General features: G+C 39.0%; 2 protein-coding genes across 5 annotated transcripts in view; both read left to right on the top strand.

The window, feature by feature from the left end:
- Nucleotides 1–9,279, top strand: part of LOC132636022 (uncharacterized) — a 30,208-nt gene extending 20,929 nt beyond the window's left edge. For 3 of the 4 annotated variants that reach the window (XM_060352667.1, XM_060352669.1, XM_060352670.1), the window contains one exon: nucleotides 8,490–9,279. The gene's annotated coding sequence lies outside the window, so the exon portion shown is untranslated. Of the gene's footprint in view, nucleotides 1–1,144; nucleotides 1,394–8,489 lie in introns of those variants that run through there. The other variant, XM_060352668.1, reaches the window with a different exon arrangement.
- On the top strand, nucleotides 6,530–7,784 carry LOC132637488 (uncharacterized). The gene is made up of 3 exons (XM_060354568.1): nucleotides 6,530–7,113; nucleotides 7,248–7,476; nucleotides 7,533–7,784. The coding sequence occupies exons 1-3, from the start codon at nucleotides 6,530–6,532 to the stop codon at nucleotides 7,782–7,784; spliced, it is 1,065 nt and encodes a 354-aa protein (XP_060210551.1).
- Nucleotides 9,280–16,864: the final 7,585 nt, after the last annotated feature.

The raw sequence follows: 16,864 nt of genomic DNA, 5'->3' as shown, positions 1-16,864 counted from the left end.
TCTGGCAAGGCAGTGTGTTTTCGGCGAGACAGTCAATTTTCCGATAATCTGGTTCTCTGATAACTGTAACGTAAACTTGATTCGAAGTTATTTCAACTATTATTTGAGAAAAATGTCACTTGGATCAAGTATTTTTTCTAAGTCTATGGTTTCCAGCAGTCCGAACCATTCCATCACCACTGAACCCTTGATCGGTAGTGCAAACTACTTATCTTGGTATTCCTCCGTTCAGTTATGGTACAAGGGACAAGGTGTTCAGGAGAACTTGGTTAAACAGGCTAAGGATTCGGATATGTCTGCCTATCTTGGACAGGTTCAAGCGGTTATGGAAGAATTTAATGAGTTGATGCCCGCTACTCCAAGTGTTCAAAAACAATTGGAGGAACGTCAAAAGTTGTTTTTGGTTGTCACACTTGCTGGACTTCCATCTGATCTTGACTCTGTGCATGATCAAATTTTGGCTAGTCCCACTGTTCCTGCTATGGATGACTTGTTCATTCGATTGTTACGACTGTCTGCACCACCTATGTCGTTTAGTAATCCGGTGACACCTGCAGACTCTTCCGTTCTAGCATCTCAGACTGGCAATCGACATAGAGGCTGTTCTGGCAAATCTCTGTCAAGATGTGGGTATTGTAACAATTGGGGCCATACTCAAGATGTGTGTCGCGCCCTCCATGGTAATCCAAAGATTGCTCATGTTGTTCAAACTGAATCCACTGGTAATCCGACCAATCAATTGTTCTCTTTACCTGAGGCAGAATACAATGACTATCTTCAGTATCAGGCGAGTAAGCAGGCATCATCCCTATCAATAGCTTCTGTTGCTCAAACTGGTAATCCCGTTGCTTGTATCTCACAGTCCACCACACTTGGCCCTTGGGTCATGGACTCAGGCGCTTCTGACCACATTTCTGGTAACAAATCCTTGTTGTCTAATATTACTTTTTCTCGGTCGTGTTACCTTAGCTAATGGTTCTCAGACCATGGCAATTGGAGTCGGTCAAGCCAATCCTTACCTTCTCTGACCTTGAATAATGTTCTTTTTGTCCTTGGTTGTCCCTTTAGTCTTCTGTCAATCAGTCGTTTGGCTAAGACTTTAAATTGTTTCATCTCATTCTTTAGTGACTTCTTTGTTATACAGGACCTCAGTACGGGAAGGATGATTGGCGAAGGGCGTGAGTTAGATGAACTTTATTATCTCAATTCTCCCAACTCCACTACAGTTTGTTCGGTCTCCAACTCTCCAGATTTATTACACATGATTGGGACACCCTAGTTTATCCAAATTTCAAAAGATGGTACCTAGCTTGTCCAAATTGTCTAAGTTAGATTGTGAGTCGTGTCAATTGGGGAAGCACACCCGAGCTACTTTTCCACGTTGTCCTAATAATTGTGCAGGGTCTCTTTTTCATTTAGTTCATTCTAATATTTGGGGTCCTAGCAGAGTTAGTTCTACGTTGGGTTTTAAGTATTTTGTTACTTTCATTGATGATTTCTCAAGGTGTACTTGGATTTTCTTAATGAAAGATCGTTCTGAATTATTTTCCATATTTCAAACCTTTTTTGTTGAAATGCAAAATCAGTTTGGTGTTTTTATTCCCACTTTTCATAGTGATAATGCACGTGAATATTTATCATCTCAATTTCAAAAATTTATGTCTTCCCATGGAATTCTTCATCGGACATCTTGTCCTTACACTGCAGACAGAAAAAATAGGCAAATTGTTGAGACTGCGCGCACCCTTCTCATACAAGCAAATGTTCCATTGCGTTTTTGGGGGATGCAGTGCTCACCTCTTGTTATTTGATTAATCGTATGCCTTCCTATGCTATTTAGAATCAGGTTCCGCACTTTGTTTTGTTTCCCCAATCAACCCCCTTCTCTTCCACCACGGTTCTTTGGGAGCGCATGCTTTGTCTACATTCTCACTCCAGGGAAAGACAAATTGGCTCCTCGTGCTTTTAAATGTGTCTTTCTCGGTTATTCAAGGGTACAAAAGTGATATCGATGTTTCTCACCTGACCTTCAGCGATACTTTATGTTCGTTGATGTTAATTTCTTTGAAGGTTAGCCCTACTTTACATCCTCTTCTGCTGAAGAGTTAGACATTTCTAAGGTCCTACTAGTTCCATCTTTTGGGGATCCCGCCGTAGTCTGCCCTTCCACATCACCTCCTACAACTCCATCTTCCTCAGCCACACCTCCACCACTATTGACTTATCATCGTCGTCTGCGTCCAGATGATTTATGCTCGCAACCGAAATCCTTACCTGCTGAGGACTTGTCTACACTGAGTCCTCCTATTGCCACTCGAAAAGGTAATCGGTTTACTCATAACCCTCATCCTATATATACTTGTTTGAGCTATCATCGTTTGTCACCAGCCTATTCTGCCTTTGTATCATTATTATCATCTGTGTCTATTCCTAAGACTACAGGTGAAGCTCTTCTCATCCAGGCTAGCAAATAAGCTATGATTGAGGAGATGTCTGCCTTACATTCTAGTGGTACTTGAGAGCTCGTTCCTCTACCTCCAAGTAAGTCTATAGTTGGTTGTCGTTGGGTATATCCAGTGAAGGTTGGCCCCGATGGACAGATTGATCCTCTGAAAGCTCGACTAGTTGCCAAGGGTTATACACAGATTTTTGGTCTTGACTATGGTGATACATTCTCTCTTGTGGCTAAGATTGCTTCAGACAGTCTCTTTTTATCTATGGCTGCTGTTTGTCATTGGCCTTTTTACCAGTTGGATATCAAAAATGCCTTTCTTTATGAGGATCTCGAAGATGAAGTATATATGGAGCAACCACCTGGTTTTGTTGCTCAGGGGGAGTCTAGTAACATGGTGTGCAGATTACGTCGAGCACTTTATGGCTTGAAGCAGTCTTCTCGAGCATGGTTTGGGAAATTTAGCATGGTTATTCAGGAGTTTGGCATGATACGAAGTGAAGCTGATCATTCTGTGTTTTATCGTCATTCTGCTCCAATTTGTGCGTGTATTTGGTGGTGTACGTTGATGACATAGTCATCACCGGTAATGATGATGAGGGAATTACCAAATTGAAACATCACCTTTTTCAGCACTTTCAGACTAAGGATCTTGGTCAATTGAGGTACTTCTTGGGCATTGAGGTTGCTCAATCTAAAACAGGAATTGTCATTTCACAGAGGAAGTATGCACTTGATATTCTTGGGGAAATAGGGATGACAGATTGTAAGCCTATTGATTCTCCAATGGATCAAAATGTTAAGCTCCAACCAGGTCAGGGGGAGCCTCTTAGCGATCCTGGAAGATATATAAGGCTGGTAGGAAAGTTGAATTATCTGACAGTGACTCGACCTGATATTACCTTCCCAGTTAGTGTTGTAAGTTAGTTCTTGAATTCTCCCCATGACAGTCATTGGAATGCAGTTATTCGCATCCTTCGATGCATAAAATCTGCTCCAGGAAAAGGACTACTCTATGAAGATCGAGGACATGAGAAAATTGTTGGCTATTCGGATGCAGACTACGTAGGATCATCCTCTGGCAGACGATCCACCTCTGGATATTGTGTTTTAGTTAGGGGAAATTTGGTGTCTTGAAAAAGTAAGAAACAACATGTGGTTGCTAGGTCTAGTGCGGAAGCAGAATATCGGGCTATGGCAGTAACAACATGTGAACTCATATGGATCAAGCAACTACTGAAGGAGTTGAAATTTGGAGAGATCAAAGAAATGGAACTTGTGTGCGATAATGAAGCTGCACTTCTCATTGCATCAAATACAGTGTTTCATGAGAGGACCAAACACAGAGATTGATTGTCATTTTGTCAGAGAGAAGGTACTCTCAGGAGACATCGTTACGAGATCCGTGCGGTCAAATGATCAGCTTGCAGACATATTCACCAAGTCCCTAGCCGGTCCCAAAACGAATTACTTATGTAGCAAGCTTGGTACATATAATTTCTATGCACCAGCTTGATGGGGAGTATTAGATTCTATGAAGATTCTAGCATATATGTAAATATAGTAGATAGAATATTATGTAATTAGGAATTGATTTGTATTGATTTCCTTTCCTGTTTTAGTACATGTAAACTTAGCTATTTAAACCTAAACCCAATAGCTTGAGGGAATAATCAAGTCGAGTTCCTCTCATTTTCTCTTCCAATTCACTGTGATTATTGTGGAGGCTGGTTGGAAACAGAGGAAGATACTCAACTCCGGAATCATCTAAAGTGGGCTAGAATCAGAATCAAAGGAGATGGTAGAGAGGTTCCTAAAGAAGTGACCCTGCAGCAAGGCAAACTTCTCTTTACCCTTCAAGTTTGGGTGGAATCTCCGGCGAGAGTTGTCATCGGAGGAGAAGAGGAGAAAGAGGCGTTGCATTCTTTTACCTAGCAGATATTGAAGACTCTGGGTAAAAGTATAGATATAGTCGCTAAGCAGAAGGAAAAGTCAGATGATGCTGACTTTGCACGTGATTCGGCAGTGGCATGTGCAGTAGGTTCAAATTCAAATAAGGAGAAGGGCCGGATTTATAGTGGATCTGCGAAGGGATTAATTCTGGGCCCAAATAAATTTAATTGTTTGGCCCAATATGAGTCTGAAAAGGGACTAGTTTTAAGTGAATCACGTGCATCTTTTCCAGAACTTAAACTCCCGATACTTCCACTGTAGTCGACTATAAAAATCACTTCAACAACTTGAAAGAGATGGCATCCAAATTCCGTGAGTGCTTTGCCAATTGGGAAGCTTCTACCAACATGCAAAAGGCAATTTCTATTCCCCCACTTTTGAATTACCACTTCACACAGATTCCCCTGTTTTAGGGTTCAAGAAGGTGGTGAATTTAAATATTGGGTCGGGGAGGAAAGATGCAGGAGATCAAGGAATGGATTAGTATCAAGAGTTTGAAGAAGAAGAAGAAGATGGCCTTGCCAACGGAAAGTCAAGAGGATGAAGAGAAGATTGAAGAACATGGGAACACAAACCAGATAACTCTACTAGGAGAGCCCACTCCTATACAAATAGACTTTTCTGAATGTGAAAAGGAAGCAGTGCAGTGATGAGATCAAACCTGTGGGTTCAGGGTAATATTGTGAGGATGAGCCAGGAATTCAGATCAGCATTTGAAGGTTGCTCTATGGAGGCCGAAGCTTTATTCACAAAGATTGACTAGAGGAGAGAAAAAGGGAGAACTTCAGCTATCTCCATAGAACATAATGCTGATAAACAGATAGTTCCTAGGGAGCTAAGGAATTTGATATTTGATATGAATTTGAAAAATGGGGAACCAAGGAGTGAATCAAGAAGTTGGGGGAGGAAACTAATAACTCCTTTATAATGAAAATAAAAATAGTTTATTGGAACTCCTTGCCGAGGGCCTGTGCACCCCCGGGATTAGTCGGGGCTCAAAGAGACCCGGACACCCGGTGCTTAATCAAAAAAAAAAATAATAGTTTATTGGAACGTGAGGGGGTTGAATACGGAGAGTAAAAGGAGTGCTGTAAGGAGTAGAATGCAACAATGGGGGGCTGATATTTTTGTTCTAGTGGAAACAAAATTGAGTGGGGTAGTGGAAAATTATCTAAACTCTAGGGAAACAGATGGGTAGGGTGTATGGCTTGAGTCATTAGGCAGTTGGGGGGGGGGGGGGGGGGGGGCACTATAGTGTTGTGGGATAATAGGTATTGGGGAGGGGAAATAGTGGAAAATGGGAATCAAAATTTAACTTGTAAATTGTGTGGGATAAATCAGAATTTCATCTGGTTTATTACAACACTTTATGCTGATTGTGGGAGAATTATAAGGAGGGAACTGTGGGAGAAGATAGGTGCTATGAGGTCTTTATGTGAGGGTCCTTGGGTGATTTGTGGTCACTTTAATGTCACAAAGTTCCCATCTGAGAGAACTGAATGTAGCAGGTTATCTAGTGCTATGAAGGAATTTTCTGAGTGCATTAATTAGGTGGAGTTGGGGATCCTCCTTTATTTAAGGGATCCTATACTTGGAGAGGGGGATAAATCACAGAACTGCTTCTAGGATTGACAGATTTCTCTTTTCAACACTTTGGGATGAAATGTTCCTACAGATTAAACGGATGTAATGCCAAACCTGGGATCTGGTCATAATCCAATCATGCTGACATGTGGAGATTGGTCCTTTAAGAACTTATTTCAAGTTTGAAAATTGGTGGTTGAAGGTGATGGTTTCAGAAGCAAAGTGCAGGAATAGTGGAGCTCCTTTAATGTTCCTGGAAGACTAGACTACAAGTTAGCTGCAAAGTTGAACTTGTTAAAAGGGAAACTTAAAGAATGGAGCAAGGAGAATAAGGGAAATTGGAGGGAAAGAAATGACAAAATACTGGAACAAGTTGGCAGCCTAGAAGTCATTCAAGAACAAAGACCTCTGACTAAAGATGAGCAAGGCTCATCTGGCTATAGAGTATGAAGAAGTGGCTAGAAATGAAGAGATAGCCTGGACAAAGATCTAGAGTGCAATAGATCAAGAGTGGAGACAAAAACACAGTATTTTCACAGGATGGCCACAACTCACAAAAGATTCAACGCTATTGACACTTTAATGGTTGATGGAGTTAGCTCCTCTGAACCTATGGATATTCAGAATGCAATTCTAGAATTCTATCAGAACCTTTATAGGGAGATAGAAGCATGGAGACCAAACTTGAACATACAAGGTGACCAAAGCATTACTGGAGAAGAGCAAGTATGGATGTCAAGGCAATTTGAAGAAGATGAAGTATTGAAAGGGATCAAACTGTGTGTTGTTGACAAGGCACCTGGTCCGGATGGATACACAATGGCCTTCTTTCAGGCATTTTGGGATGTTTTGAAGGAGGACTTGATGCTGACTTTTCAGAATTTCCATTCTCAACAGATGTTTGAAAAAAGTTTCAATGCCACCTTTATGGCCTTGATTCCAAAGAAGGTGGGTGCAACTGAACTAAGGGACTTTAGGACCATTAGTTTAATCACTGGTGTGTACAAGATAATTGCCAAAGTACTGGCAGAACGGTTAAAGAGAGTGGTGGGAAAGTTAGTCAATAAGCACCAAATGACATTTCATAAAGTGGAGGCAAATTATGGATGCTGTTTTAATAGCAAGTGAGTGTATTGACACCAGACTTAGAGGAGAAGAACCAGGAGTGATGTGCAAGATGGATATTGAAAAAGCCTATGACCATTTGAACTGGAATTTTCTTATCAACGCTCTTAAGACAAATGGGGTTTGATTGTAGATGGCTAAAGTGGATGGAATTCTGCATTAAAACTACCAGGTTCTCTATTCTAGTAAATGGAGAACCTGTGGGTTTTTTTCCTGCAGAAAGGGGGCTCAGGCAGGGGGACCTTTTATCCCCTTTCCTTTTCATTATAGCTATGGAAGGCTTGGACAGCATGATGAGAATTGCTTCTCAAAATAGCTGGATCAGAGGATTTAATGCGAGAAACAGGGAAAATGAGGCTATGGTATCTCCCATCCACTGTATGCTGATGATGCAATAGTTTTTTGTGAGGCAAATCAGGAACAGATCTGCCATTTGAGGGTGATACTAGTGGTTTTTGAAGCATATTCTGGGCTGAAAGTCAACTGGAGGAAGCGCAGTATCTTCCCAGTCAAGGAGGTGCAACAGATCCAAGTGCTTGCCAGCATTTTGAATTGTAAGATTGAGAACTTGCCTACTGTTTATCTTGGAATGCCTCTGGGATCAATGCATAAAGCAGTGGAAATATGGGATGGCGTCATAGAGAAGACTGAAAAGAAACTAGCTCTATAGAAATCTCAATTCCTATCCTTGGAATCCTTGGAAGGAAGACTCATCTTAATCAACTCAGTCTTGGATTCTTTGCCTACATATGATGATGTCCTTATTTCCTATTCCAAGCAAGGTGGTTAAGGCTTTGGACACTCTTAAGGAGGAACTTTCTATGGCAAGGAAACAATGAGGAAAAAAAGTTCCACTTGGTAAATTGGGAAGTAGTTCAACAAAGCAAAATGCATGGAGGATTGGGGGTGAAGAATCTAAAATTACAGAACAAGAGCTTACTCATGAAGTGGTTATGGAGATTTTGTTTGCACAAAGCAAAATGCATTGATAATTTTGTTTGTACCATTATGTTTTTAAGTCTTCTCTCTGGATATTGGAGCTACTTGGTGAAAGAGCTAAAATTTAGTCTTCAGGTAGATAAAGAGTATTTATGAATTTTTCTTGATTCTGTAGGAGGATGCTATGTAGATTTTATCTTAGTGTAATTCTTACTGTAATTTGTCTAATTGATCTGATGTCCCCAATTGTAAAATTACTGTAATCTGACACTGGACACATAATTAGCACCAGTAATCGTTATGCATGCTGATACTTTTGGTATATTTCATATTCTGGCAAGTATCTCGGCAGGATATTTCTACTTTCAAGTTTTAAATTTGTCATGTCAATTGTAGTTCAGGACTAAGATGCACCTTTTTGTATTTTCTTCTGCAGGACTGTTAAGTTGCATGTTTCCTTTACCTTGGTTGGTGAATACAATCAACTGGTTAGGGAACACGAAAATTTTGCTGTCATATAGTTAGTGGGTCAGGATTATGTATCAACAGTTTTGATAAACTTGTCAGCATTGAGATTTCTCAGGGGAAAGCTTAAGAGTTGATGAGAATTAGGAGATAATATTCCAAGAGAAGATTTCATATCTTTGTAACTGACTTGTGTCTTCAATCATTACAATATGATCCATGATTGAATCAACAAAAAAGGATCTCTTCTTATGTTTTGTTAATAGAAACAGTAAAAAGTATATTATTTATCCGGGCCTATTGTAATTGCTCTGAACAATAACACCTAAATGTGTTGTCCCGTGTTTTACATTGGGATTATTTGTGCTCGTTGACATGCAATTTTGGCATAGTTGATAGACCTCCCATCTCGTTCAATGCAAAGGGAATGATGCTCTTCAGAGGTGGCGTATAGATTAACTAATTGGTGTCATCTCTTCTCCACAAAGTAGCTGCTGATCAACTACAAGAACAGATTCAAGAGAGAACTTTGTTGGTGAATTAGTATTCTTATCCTTGTTTTGATGTGTGAAATTTAGACAGTTTGGCCTTTTCTTGTTTTAGATTAGATGAGACTTCTCAGAGAGATTTGTTCATGCGGGTCTGGCCGGTGTTGTTGAAAATGTTGGACAAGAGTTCGCAATGTGCTCTGCCCATTGCAAAGATGATCAATTTTTGGTATTATACACAGAAAAATGAAAAACGTCAACTTTGGTGGTTCATTTTGGTCGTCTTTGGCTATCTGTGGTTTTTGTTTTAGCAGTTATAACAAACATTTTGGTATTTGAAAGCAAATGTTGAGGCACTTTCTTTAAAAGTCTACTTACTTGACAAAACGTGAGAAGAAAAGACATTTCTTAACGATACAGCTCTAATTTACACCGTCGCTATGGAAAACCAAATGTTACCGGTACCAACCTTTTAAAACTTTTTCATCCGGTACATATTCACACCTTTTGTGCCCATTTTTCTTATTTCATTTGGGGCCCGTTTGACCATGAAAATTGTGAGTGTTTGAAAAAAATTGTTTTTTTTTTTCAAATTGAAAATTGGTATTTGAAAATTGGAGTTGTGTTTGGCCGTGACTACAAATTGGAGTTGTTGAATTTTGTGAGTGATTTCAAGTTAAAAAAAAAAAGCAACTTTTTGGTGTTCTTTAAATTTCGAAGAATTTCAGTGTTCAATTCATTTTTTCGGAATTTTATGGTCAAACATGATTTCTGGAATTCAAACTCTGGAAAAAAGTAAAAAATATTCATGGCCAAACGGCCACTTGATACCTACTTACCTATTCCACTATCCATCAATGTCTCGACCCTCAAACTTAAGTCTCCAATTGAGCGCTTCGTTAGTAGGGAAAGAAAGCGGACGCTTGAGATCTTGCACAATGTTAGCAGAATTGTATTGTAGAGTTGAGTCAGCATTTGAGTGTTAGTTTGTTAGCTTGAGTTAATTAGACCAATTTTAGCGGAAAAGTTAGTAACAGATTCAGTTCATTCTAATTCTTTGCATTCGACTATAGGATCATGTACACCACACATTTAATTCATGAATATACCATTTACACTTTTGTCTACTACATTTCTTCTTCTAAACTTCATCTTCTTTCCTCCATCGGTTTTCTCAAATTTCCTCTATCAAGTTCCTAGGCTATAGAACTCTCATAGTGACTAGTTCTCACTCAAGAAGGCCATTGAACATTCTAGTTGATACTGGAAACTCCTATAATTTCATGGATCCTGACTTGGTGAAGAAATTTTGGGTGCCCTACTAAGTCAACTATACCTCATATAGTGGCTGCAACCAGGGGTGCAGGCAAGCAGATCTCATCAGTTGGAGCTGGCAAACAGGAAAAGATTTCAAGTAATCAGTTTAGTTGTGTATGATTCAGGTAGTTCTGAACTGCTCGCATTAGAAAGTAAAGACAGTACTAAGAAAGACCCTAGAATAATGAACTTACTAGAGGAGTTTGGAGGGTTATTTGCTGAACATACACAACTGCCACCATCTAGGTGTCACGACCCAAAATTTAAAGTCGTGATGGTACCTATTCCCACCCGATAGATAGGCCAACCTAACCATTTACCAATTCAATTAAGTAAGATATGCGGAAAGTAAAATATAAGTCAAATGCCCAAATACTAAGTCTTTCATTAAGAAACAAGTGTGAAAATACAAATACCACCCAAGATTGGTGTCATGTGTACAAGAGCCACTACGAATACAATACAAGGCCGAGATCCATTGATACACTGTCTAGGTAAAAATGAAAGACATGAATAAATAAAAGATAGAGGGATAAGGATGTTGCGGATCAAGCAAATAGCTCACCACGATCTCTTAAAATCACGGTGTCAAACTCAAACGGCTCTGCGGGCCCTACTCGTACTTGGAACCTAATCTGCACCACAAAGAATGCAACAAGTGTAGCATAAGTACAACCACTAGTACTCCGTAGGTATCATAGGCCGGCAACAAATGAAAATATGTATATAAGATATAAAGACTGAACACATAAGTACAAATGAACTAAAACAAGTATGTCACCAACATATAGTAAAAGGGAATCATGCTTCAAGTAACAACAGCAAGTAGGCATCAATTAAAAGTAGAGTAGTATAAGAATGAACGTAATGCGATGCACTGACCAATATCTATCCCGATACAGACATGCTAGCGGTCATTTAGGCATGCAACCAGAGCCAACCATAATATCATCTGTTACAGGCATGCAACCTGATCCAACCATATGCAATTGTATGACATGACACATAAGAAAATAATCATTTAAAATTTGGACTTAATAGCAAAGAAGTTTATAAACATGTTATCACAAGTGAATAAGGTCCCTTTTTCTTGGACCGTGAGAACATCACTCTTACCTTTATCTCGACCTTTTAGACCATCTCATATCTCATTTTCACCACTTATTCATCAAGTATATAAGTATGAAATGAGTAAACATGCGTAATATCTTATGCCAACATTATTATGCCAACATTATTATGAAACCAAATAATGGATATGCAACACCAAGCAAATACATGCGACAACTCATGTCCGGAATAATTCCTTTTTCATTATTTATACGAGATGTGGTGCGATGAGGTAAAGTAAATCACTCATAGCAAGTACAAGTCAAATATGGATATCATAACCCATATAAACAACAACAATACCAACCTAAGTGGATTTATCACCACAACCAATGCCCGAAGGCTCACATGTTTCCTCGTCACAATACACTTCTCTTATTCTAACTACCCAAATGCCCATCGCAGTCACTAAGGTGGGACCCCCTATCACGCTCAATACCTCTTCAGTATTTATAAACTATGTACGTCCTCCAATCGGAGTCTAAAGAGTAAACCGCAAACCTACCTCGAAGCCGAACATGAGCCACGAACCCTCAAGTCGAAGCCTTTCCCTTCCGATGTGTTTTCGAGGGATTAAAGTATATCAAATATAGAATCTACATCAAAATACAAATCCATAGATACCCATATTGTTATATTATAGTTTCGGATCCAAAAAGTCACCCAAAAGGTAATTCCTAGCTCTGAAGGTCAAAATTGTAATTTTGTTGCAAAATTCAGTCCAATACAGTCAAAATAGTAGTCTATCAGTTTAAATGAGTCCAACGATAGTCATATTGCTATACTTTGATTCGGAACCCAAAAAGAAAACCCCGAATCCACAAGGCCAAAACTGGAATTTTATTGAAAATCAATTTATCCATAGCTTAATTAGTCTAAATCCAGAAAACTCATTCAAAAAGCCATCATCTTGATCCTCAAATCCACGATTTACCACTTTTCAACTTTTGGGTTCAAAATCCAATTTTCCCCAACCAAAATCAAGACTAAAAAGCAAATAAGCCTCGGGGTTCATCGGGAAATACAAAAACAGAGGTTAAAAACTTACCCCCTCTCCGAGATGAATTTGTAGACACCGAAATCGCCCAAATCCAACCTCATTTGCCCATCCAAATCTCCAAAATACTCTAATTTGGGTTTATGGCAAAACCCCAAAATAGTCTACAAAACCCAAGATTCGGATAAAATCTCTTCAAATTTGAATTTAATAATCACAATATGGTAGAGAACAGTTATCACGAAGCCCATGAAGAAATTCCACTCCAAAGTCCAAGTCCAAAGAGCTCATTTTGGCCAAAAATTGTGAAAAAATGGGGAAATTCGAAATTCATATATAAAAGGGTGAGTCCACGCAACTTACGGTGCGCCACGAAGTACAAGATCGCCTCAGACACCACTAACATACCACCTCTCTATTTTGACTCTAAAAATCTCATACGACCACAAAATTCGACGATTCAAGTTGCTACGGCTCACATATTTCGATACACATCTATCCCAACAAACAAAACTCAATTCCAACATCAAAGGGATTGTCACGCCCCGAACCATGGTCTGGGCGTAACACGGCACTCGGTGCCATATTGCATGTGACCGAGCGAACCACATGGCTTGCTGAATCATCATGAGGCATACATGAGCGAAAATATAGCATGAACGTGATGAGCTTTTATAAAACATGAGATGTCATAATAATTTAATGAAATACTTGTTTAAATCATAAATGCGGAAATAACATGAGTTGAGCCAAAGATGGCTAAACACCTTGCATGTCTAACATAACTAAACTGGCTAGTCTATGAAACCTCTAATCGTGAATCTTGACTGAAAAACGTACTTGCTGGGACAAGGCCCCCCAGCATACCTTTAAATGCATGACTAGTAAAATAAATATAACTGACTAAACTCCGAATGAGATGGGGCTCACCAATGAGCTGATACGAGCAAATCCTACTGAGCAGATGCGGCGTCCTGTAAATACGTACCTGCATCGTGAAATGCAGGCCCCCGGGCAATAAAAAGGGGACGTCAGCACATTGAATGTACTGGTATGTAAAGCAACTGAAAGAAATAACATGGGACATGGAATAACATGATAAGAACTGAAACTAGAAACCTGGACATGGACATGAGCATGAGCATGAGTACATATATATATATATAACATAAGTAAAACATGATAAGTAGGGAGAGCATTTCATAAACCGACATGTGATATCACCACGTGGGTACGGGGAGTCTGGTACCTCGCCGGACCAGCAGAGCCCTCATACCTTGCCAGGGTATAAGGTGGTATCGTGCCTGATGGATCCATTCGGTGTAAAATTAAGGTATCGTCTTATCTGGGCAGAGCGATCCTTGTCCTACGGTGGCTACGTAGTTTCAGGCTATCTGAGCCTTCTCGGTAATTTGTGCAACTCCCAAAAACATAAACATAATATAGTTGGCTAAGTAGCCCATGATTTTCGTGAATTAACTTGTACTTGTCTTGAAATCATGATTTCACGAAATAACTTGTAAATATGGTTTCATGAAATAATTTGTAAATATGGTTTCATCAAAATAACTTATATTTAGTATGTATGAATCTTGTATCATAGCATGAAAATAATTATATAATATGGTTGCATGAAAACTTGTAGACATATAGGATATTCATGAAATAATCATTCTTAGTCAAAAACATGCATGCAAGGACCCATGGAATACAAAATATGGGTTTTCATGGATTACAGACAGATTCTCAATAATCATAATGAGTATCAAGAACACAATGATAGAATAATAACAATTCAAACATAATATAGTCATAGACATGGACCTAGGGTTATCATGAGTATAGTATAGAATAGAAACCCTAGTTTTGTAAAGTTTCATACTTTATGGATTAGGAGGCGTGGGGAAGAACAATGATGGTCCCACACGTAGATAGTAACTCTACATACCTTAATCGCTCCAAAACTTGAAGAAAAGTCTGAATCTTTGAAGAAGAATTCCAAAGTCTTGAATTCTTGAACTTTGGGATAGGTTTTCTTGAAAACCCTAGTTTTGGAACAATGATTTCTTGCTTAGATTATTATAGTGTGTATTAGAATTGAGTTGGAAAGGTTTACTCAAGTTAGAAAGGGATTAGGAACTTGAATTCAACCTAGAATCATGATAAAACTTACCTTGGAAGGTTCTTGGGGCTTGAGACTTGTTCTTCCTGACTTTAGGGTAATTTTTCGTGACTAGGGGTGTTAGGGAAATAAACCCCAAGCTTAAATATAGCTTAAAACTCGAAATCCCAACTTTTAACCCGAAATCGACCTGTTTCGCGATGGGTCTGTAATGCGGGTGCATCGCGCGACAGTCTGCAGGTCACTACTCAGAGTTGCGCGATCGGCCCGCGATGCGGGGCCATCGCACGCGCCCTCACGCGCTCCGTGTGTCGGTTCTACGTAGCGTTCGGTAAAACGGTCATAACTTCTTGTACAGAGCTCTGTTTGGGCTCCACAATATACCGTTGGAAAGATATTTCAAAGGGATACAACTTTAATGTTTTAAGTTTCCTCAAATTCCCAACGGATTTGCACGAAATTTGACTGGAAGGCAGACGTATCGAAAACTTAGCCGATTCTATAGAATTTTAAGTGCCTTACTATTAGCCATATTGAGATGATCATATCTCCTTGCTCCGATCTCTGATTGGCTTGGTCCTTATATCATTAGAAAGGTATTTATATGTACTACAACTTTCATTGAGGGTACTTTCCCAAATTCCCAACTAATCAAGGAGTTATCGCTGCCCGAAGTAGGCTAGTCAACCACTTTCGTAATACGTACAAACTTTCAATTTTTTTTCTAAAACTCTAACGTTACGAGTCTAACATGAGTTCTAAGATACGAGGTGTTACAGGGATATAATGGTACATCAAAACGCCGACGGCGTTGTACTTATGCCAACGATTCAAACACCAAAATTTGACTAAATAAAGTCCAAATCTAATTTAGAAAGTTCCTACAAGTCACAAATAACCATACAAAGCTAACGGAATCAACAAATTTCCAATCCAAGTCTTATTTCTTCTCGTGACCATCTGTTCACCATAAATAAGCATATTAAATAGCAAAACTGACTTAATTTCAACCAAACGAACTCTAAAATTAGCTCCATCAATTTCTATAGGTCATAAATAATATTACAAATCTAAATAAATCTTCAAATATCCAATCAGAGCACGTTTTCCCAAAACGAGCAATTAATCCAAATAATTAAATACCGAGATTTTCATAATGAAACCTTCTCCTAAAGTAAACCAAATGATATCTGATTGACTTCAAATTTTGCAAACAAGTCAAAATAATTATTACGGAGTTGGAATAGATGACACGTAAAACAAAGCATCGATTCTCCAAATGATCGACCGGATCATTACATTATGAGAGATTTTTTACCATAGGATTGTTTTATAGAATGGTACTGAGCCCATTAACAAAAGACCCTGTAGATATCCTTTTGTTGAAAAGGATATTGTTGAGAGTCTTGTGCACCAAATGTTAGACCAAGGCATTGTCCAGCCTAGTAGCAGTCCATTTGCCTCACCAGTCATGTTGGTTGGAAAAAATGATAGATCATGGAGGTTGTGTGTGGAATATAGGGATCTTAACAAGAAGAAGTTTAATATCAAACTTCCTACACCAATTATAAAGATCTTTTGGATGAACTCGACGATTTAAAGATTTTCTCAAGGATAGACCTAAGAGTAGGCTGAAGAAGATGAACTAAAAACAACATTTAGGACACATGCTAGGAAAACTAAAAACAACATTTAGGACACATGCTAGGCATTTTGAATACCTGGTGATGCCATTTGGATTGTCCAATGCTCTAACAACTTTTCAAATTCTAACGATTTTTGTATTTTTGAAAGTTCATCAGGAAGCATGTCTTAGTCTTTTTTGATGACATTTTGATCTATAGTCATATAGTTGAATACCACTTGGTACACCTTACAGATGTGTTTGTTGAGATGAGGAGACATCAGCTCTTGGACAAGGAAAGAAAATGCTTTTTTTTTGGAGTGGACAGGATCGAGTATTTTAGCCATTTCGTCACTAAGGATGGTGTATCTACAGATCCGCAGAAGATACTTGTTCAGAATTGGCCACTACCATCTACTATCAAGTAACTGAGGGGTTTGATTGGGTTAGCTGGCTACTACAGAAGATTCATATAGGGGTTTGGTGTCGTCAGTAAGCCAGTAACTGATCTTCTAAAGAAAGGAAACTTTAAGTGGTCACCAGATGCTACGTCTGCATTTGAACATTTGAAGGTAGCTTTAACTAAAGCTCATGTTCTGGCCTTACCTGATGCTAGCGACACATTTATGGTAGAAAGAGACGTTAGTGCCTTTGTCATAGTGGAATTGATTGGGTAGTGGAGTGTGGA

Source organism: Lycium barbarum, chromosome 4 (assembly GCF_019175385.1).
Source record: "Lycium barbarum isolate Lr01 chromosome 4, ASM1917538v2, whole genome shotgun sequence".
Taxonomy (NCBI): Eukaryota; Viridiplantae; Streptophyta; class Magnoliopsida; order Solanales; family Solanaceae; genus Lycium; species Lycium barbarum.
This window is presented reverse-complemented; position numbering and strand designations above follow the sequence as displayed.